General features: G+C 34.5%; 1 protein-coding gene across 1 annotated transcript in view; it reads left to right on the top strand.

Annotated features, from left to right (window-relative positions):
- The first annotated feature begins 644 nt into the window (after positions 1-644).
- EFR3A (EFR3 homolog A (S. cerevisiae)) overlaps positions 645-6,128 on the top strand; it is a 58,169-nt gene continuing 52,685 nt past the window's right edge. The window contains exons 1-2 of the mRNA XM_009070947.1: positions 645-735; positions 4,421-4,497. Coding sequence (XP_009069195.1) covers positions 645-735; positions 4,421-4,497 — 168 coding nt within the window. The remainder of the gene's footprint in view (positions 736-4,420; positions 4,498-6,128) is intronic.

The raw sequence follows: 6,128 nt of genomic DNA on the forward strand, positions 1-6,128 counted from the left end.
TAACTCAAAATTGATTTTCTACCTGATTTATCATAACTTTTGTAAGGATGTTAAGGATTTAAATTCTGTAATCCTTGCTGCTTAAATTCTGAAGTGTTATTAGTGATAATGCTAATTTCATTAATTTTAAAGTGTCTCTTTAATCTTGGAAGTAAATCCTTATGTTTATAAAGTCTATTTGGTCAGTAGTCTGCCTTAAATACATTTCTTTCTGTCCATTCTCCAGGAAGATCAAGTGAGTATATTTTGCTAAAATATTTATCACTCTACAGTGATATGTGGCAGCTGACTGAGCATAGTTTTTTCTGGAACTATACAGATTTTTTACTTCTAGCCACAGAAATAATGGGCTGCATGTTCCAGGGAAGTAATGAAACTGTCTCTGTGCAGTTTCATTTGAGGAGCTGTGAATCACACATTGACAATGTATCTTTTATTCTTTTCTCTTTTCTTGTGCCTGGCCTTGTTAACAGAATTTGATACTGAAGTTTTTCACGTGTTTGGTGGCTTTATGTAGATGTCACAGAGCTGATCAGATAAGCTTACAGTGCTGCAGAGCCCTCGCGGGAAAGAACTGCTGCTATGCAAGTGTGAGAGAGCAAATTTCTGAGGGAGAGTTCCCAGGGAGTGAAATCATTTCCAGGATGAGGCAGTATGTGCAAGTTCCAACTGTTGAGCAAGAAAAAGCCTATGATTATAATTCTGCTTTTGAGCCGAGACCGTGTATGTGTTTGGGTAGGTGAAATTACCATTTTCTGATAACGTGGGCTGATTCTTAGCTGTTGTGTAGAGTAAATATGTGTAAAAAGAAGTACCCATACAGCTGGTAAATGTGTACAGCCTTAACATGTAAAATGCAGATTATAGGACTCCTTTAGCCGAAGAGAACATGCATGTTTAACCTCGGAAAAATCCCACTGTTGGTGAAGTTAACAATAAGTATTTTTTGGAACTTTTACGTTGACTGTCATGCAACAGTGTGAACTTCTCTGTGGATACTACTTTAACCTTGATATTTACTTGTGTAAAATGACATAAAGATGTCTGCAAGGGGGAGACCATTAAAATGCAAATTGTGCCTGACACTGAAAGCAAATTGTCATAGGATTTTTCCTTGATGAACCTGCATAAAACTGAACCGTTTGTTTTTACCTGTCTTAGTGTGTGCATTCTATAGACCTGCAAACCAGCTTCTGTGTGTGAAAAGAATGTGTTTATTTGGATCAACTTTTATCTGGGTTAAATTGGTATCCAAGAAGTAGAGAATCCGCTTTGAATTGCTCAGCTTCTCTCCATCTTTTACAGCATTCATCTTTTCTGGTCTATGTACTAAAATGATCCCAGATTTTGTGGGCTCAATCTATTTTTAATGTATGTTGTTTAGATTTGATTTTTGTGGAATTCTGTTTGTTTTTCTTTTATGTTCGTGCATTCTTTAAATCTATTCCTATGTTTTTATTAATCTTCTGTGGTTATAGCAAAATGAGATAACTGAGCAATGATTTAATAATTTTGCCACAAAATCTGTGTCACGACTGTTAATCGGTTTGGGCTTTTTCTTTTGGTTTTCATCTTTTTCTGTGTTCTTCGGAGTGCCTGTCAGTTTTACTTCTGATATTGTTCTGCTTATATTTTGTATGTTTGGAGGCTGAAAGCTTTGGTAGATTAACTCTCACTTTCTGCAACTTGAATGTTTTGTTTAATTAGGAAGATCTTTTAATGACATTAGCATTCCTATTAATTTTAGGTTTATGTTTTGGTTATAGCATATTTTTGACAAGTTAATGGTTTTTTCCTATGTAAACTGTTCTAGAATTAAATTCATAGCAATTTAAAGATACTGTTTAAAATTCAAGATGAGGAGAAGGGAGAGTTTTAAATCTTATGGAATATACTTACTGTTAGACCTTTTTTTGGTGTCAAAATTCATGGTGTGCCGTGAATTTGAAGAGCAGTATTTGAACAATACTGAGTTTCCATTAACTGAAACCATCTGGTAAGGCTGCCAGAATGACTTGGTCCTGTTATCTGATATTTTTGTATCCGTCTCAGAGAATTAACTGTATCCAGGTTTTACATTAAATTTATGTAATTAACATGAGTTTAAAACACCACTTTAAGATTTAAACTGTGGTTCTTTGCAAAGATCTTCTGTCACTTAAAGGAGAAACTAACTCTAAAAGTATTTCTCTGTCTTGCATCCAATATTTTAGAAGATTTTCTTGTGTTTTAGTTAGCTGTATTAAAATACTGCAGTTATTGTCATATTATTTTGCTGTGCTTAGCAGTAATAAAACATAGTGTTTACTCTGGGCCAACATTAAGAGGTCAACCATATGGTACAAAATTAAGTAGGAAGAGGAAGTGCTAAGAGTCTTGAGCCAGATGCAGAGCTACGTACCTAACTCAAGAGGTTTAACAGTATTAGGTCTTGTTTTGGTGAATTTTGATTGTCTTACTTGACTTCCCATTACTGAATAATATACTAGGCACTAATAAAGTACTCCTTTCTTATGATGTTTTTGCTTTTAAAACGCACAACATTCATCTCAATAGAATATTTTTATAAAACTGAACTATTTCTATTTTATGTCAAGTAGGTTTTTGACCTCTTTTCGCAGCTGCATTTCCCAGTGGCATATGAAAGAACCTTGATTTTAGCTGCTTTGTACCTGCAGCTTTTATGTAAATGTAGATTTTTGCATTGGTTAGACCTCACTGAGTAGGAGATGTCAGCAGGAGTTGTATGAAGAAGTTGACAACAAAACAAAGTACAGTTTCATACAAAAATTCTCAATATTCCATTTGTTCATTCCTCAAGTGCGTTTTGTTTCTGTAGTTATGTATCAAAGTCCTAAGTCAGTGTTGATCTTACTGGTGGTGCAGGACTCTAATTCATGAGCTAAGACCACTAGGGAGAACTTGGACTGGTTTTAAAAGCATAGATCTGTTTTTGATAATTGTTTTTGATTAAATAAATTGCAAGAACTTAATTGTCAGAGTAGGAACAGAATAGATTGTTTTGTCCACAAGGCAGTATCAGAAAGCAGGTAGAATAAGAGGCAGAATGTCTACTCTTGTAGAGTCTTGTAATAAAAACAAGTACAGCAGGGAGAACCTTGATTGTTAATTTCCCAGATGTTCTGATAAATATGGTTAAAACCAGCTAAGGTTACTTAGCTATCTTAAGTAAAGAAATACAAATCCTGGTATATTTGTCTAATACTTCTTCACAGCCTGAAAAATATACAGATAAATCATAATCATTGAAGTTTTTGCCATGATACCCTTATTCTTTTCCAGTTTTTATGATTGTTAGCAAAGTGGTATATGATTTTTTGGAATACACAGATTCATACTTTTAACAAGGTATTTCTAAGGTATTTAGCTACTCCGAATGCTTAAGGTATTGAAACTTGATAGACCAGGAAGCCACTGATCTTCATGTATAGTTAGTGTGTTATTATTGAGGCAGTGGCTCTTGTGCATTAGAGCTGCTTTATTGTTCATCTGAGGCCTGAGCAGTGAGTTAGTCTGATAATATGTCCACTGAAAGAGTTAAGATTTGTCAAAAAATGCCAAAAGAAATTGGGAATATGTCTGCACTGAGAAAACAGTTGGACAAGTACCTATAAACTTTTTTTCTTATTTTCTTTTTGTGCTGGGTTTTAACTTTAGATGCTGTTTTTTAATTTAAGCTGAAATTATTTCGAAGTTCTAGTAGTTCTGAGTGCTAGAAAAAATCCAAACAAAATACTTTGTAGTGCTGTTATCTTCTGAGAGCAGACAGTGTGACTTCTAAAATTGCTAAAACTGACGTTGCGTGCATTGTTCTGATTATACTTATATGATTACAGGATTAGGAGTAGAGTAGAAATGAGATCAGAAAAATTCCTTTGTCCACTTCACGTGACTGTCCCTTCTCCGAGACCCAGTAAAACAGTGGGATAAGGAAGGCAGAGCTTGTATTGTTGTTTATAGTGCTTTATATGGGTGCCTGTAAAACAGGAGATCTCCTGTTTTGTTTTTTTTAGAAGAATGAACATGATACATGGTTCAGTGTTTTTAAAAGATCATTCAGAATGAAGATAAGACAGCAAATGAAGAGGCTTTGGTTTTAGTATTAATCAATTTTGAAATGTCTTGATTTTTCTGCATGTTTCTAAGTATGGCTGGGTGACAGGTGCATTTCTAGTACCCGAGATGTTTGCATATTTTCTCAGGGTGTTACATTAGAATAGTAGTTTTGCTTATTTTTTTTTTTCTTTGCTTATTTTCCATTACCTTATTTTTGCCTTATTGCTGATAATTTCAAGCGGCTGAATTCAGTGCATCTTTTTCCTCCATGCTTGTCAATTTGTCCCTTCAAATGAGTCCCTGAAATTGCATTCTAAATCCTTTTGGGTAACTCTCTCTGCAGGAGTTTGCTGTTGCTGTGCTGCATTGAGACCTCGCTACAAGCGTCTGGTAGATAACATATTTCCTGAAGATCCAAAAGTGAGTGATGACTTTAAAATATTAAGGGATTGGTGTTTGGAAATTTTTGGCTGTAACTAATGCTTCAGCAATTTTTAAATTTTATTTTTTCTTTCTTTCTTTTCTCTTTTAATATTTTACAGTAAATTCTGCTGTAGCACTTCAGACCTTTAACAGATGTTAGAATAATTTAGCTGGAAAGGGACATAGACAGATCATCTGGTCTAATTCCTTTTCCCAGCCAGGGCTGTGCATATTGGATAAAATTAGTATATTTTGTTCAGTGAATAGAGATTTAATTAAACAAGGTATTCTGCTGCAGGGCTAGCATTTAACTTCATAACTACTTAGAACGACAAACACTTGTTTTGTTATGGTTGCAGGTATGAACATTTTCTGCTTCTACAGGATTTTAATTTTCTAACTCTTGACTTATCAACTGTGAACATTTTTATAGTTCTAGTACACTGTTGTGATCCAAAAGGGTTTTTTCATGGTGTTTATTAATTTCTCCAATTATTCGTGTAGTTTTTTTCTTTTCATTTGACTCCAGCAGTCTTGGAACTGTGTTCTCTCTGTGGAAATAATTAACTTGTGTTTTACCATTCAGTAATGCCTAATCTTTTGTTATAGTAGAAGTAGGCAGAACTGTCAACATTTGTATATTTACCTTACGTTTTGCAACGTTTGTGGGCTTTTCTTTAAAATATGTTACTGAGCACTAGCTGCTGTCCAAGTGCATGTTACTGGCTTTAAAGGAATGTTTTCTGTGTGTGTAGGATATTGGATGCCTGGAACAATATGATTTTAGAGTTTTATTTGTTCTAATTTACTGTTTTAATACACGTGTAGAACTGCCTGGAATTGCTGCAGTTGTAGTGTTATAGCTTATATCTCACTCAGTAGCTCTGAGTTGGTGCTCCTCAGCCTCTGCTTTGGCTCAGTGCAGGAAACAAACCAGTCTGTGATGTTTCACTGAGTTGCAGGTCTTTTCTACAGTGTGAGAAAGCTTGCTTGATAAAAGGCATGGATCAATAATGAGTATTTTAAAAGATTCAAAGAAATTTATTTGTAAATGATGATGTTTTTGTGAATTTTGAGGGGAAAGAAATAGATAAAAAGACAAAAAGCCTTATCCAGATTACCTAATAGTTATAATTATAACCTCATGTGAGGAGATCCATGTTAGATTTTACATTGGAACTAATATTTTTATATCTAGTTCTAACAGTTAGCCTTCAGGTGCCTGTAGGCCAGCTTTGTCCAAGATGTGGTGCTCAACAAATTATTTAAACTACAATCTAAAATAGTTAAACTACAGTCTTGTTTGTACAAGTGTCAAAATTATGCCTCAAATATACCTTTCGTGGATGTGGGAAAAGAAAAAAAGATTACATTGTGCCAGTAGAAGTGTCTTAGAATCATAGAATCAACCAGGTCAGGTGCCTGTAGGCCAGCTTTGTCCAAGATGTGGTGCTCAACAAATTATTTAAACTACAATCTAAAATAGTTAAACTACAGTCTTGTTTGTACAAGTGTCAAAATTATGCCTCAAATATACCTTTCGTGGATGTGGGAAAAGAAAAAAAGATTACATTGTGCCAGTAGAAGTGTCTTAGAATCATAGAATCAACCAGGTTGCAAAGCAAAAG

This window comes from Acanthisitta chloris, unplaced genomic scaffold (assembly GCF_000695815.1).
Source record: "Acanthisitta chloris isolate BGI_N310 unplaced genomic scaffold, ASM69581v1 scaffold11813, whole genome shotgun sequence".
NCBI classification, from domain to species: Eukaryota; Metazoa; Chordata; class Aves; order Passeriformes; family Acanthisittidae; genus Acanthisitta; species Acanthisitta chloris.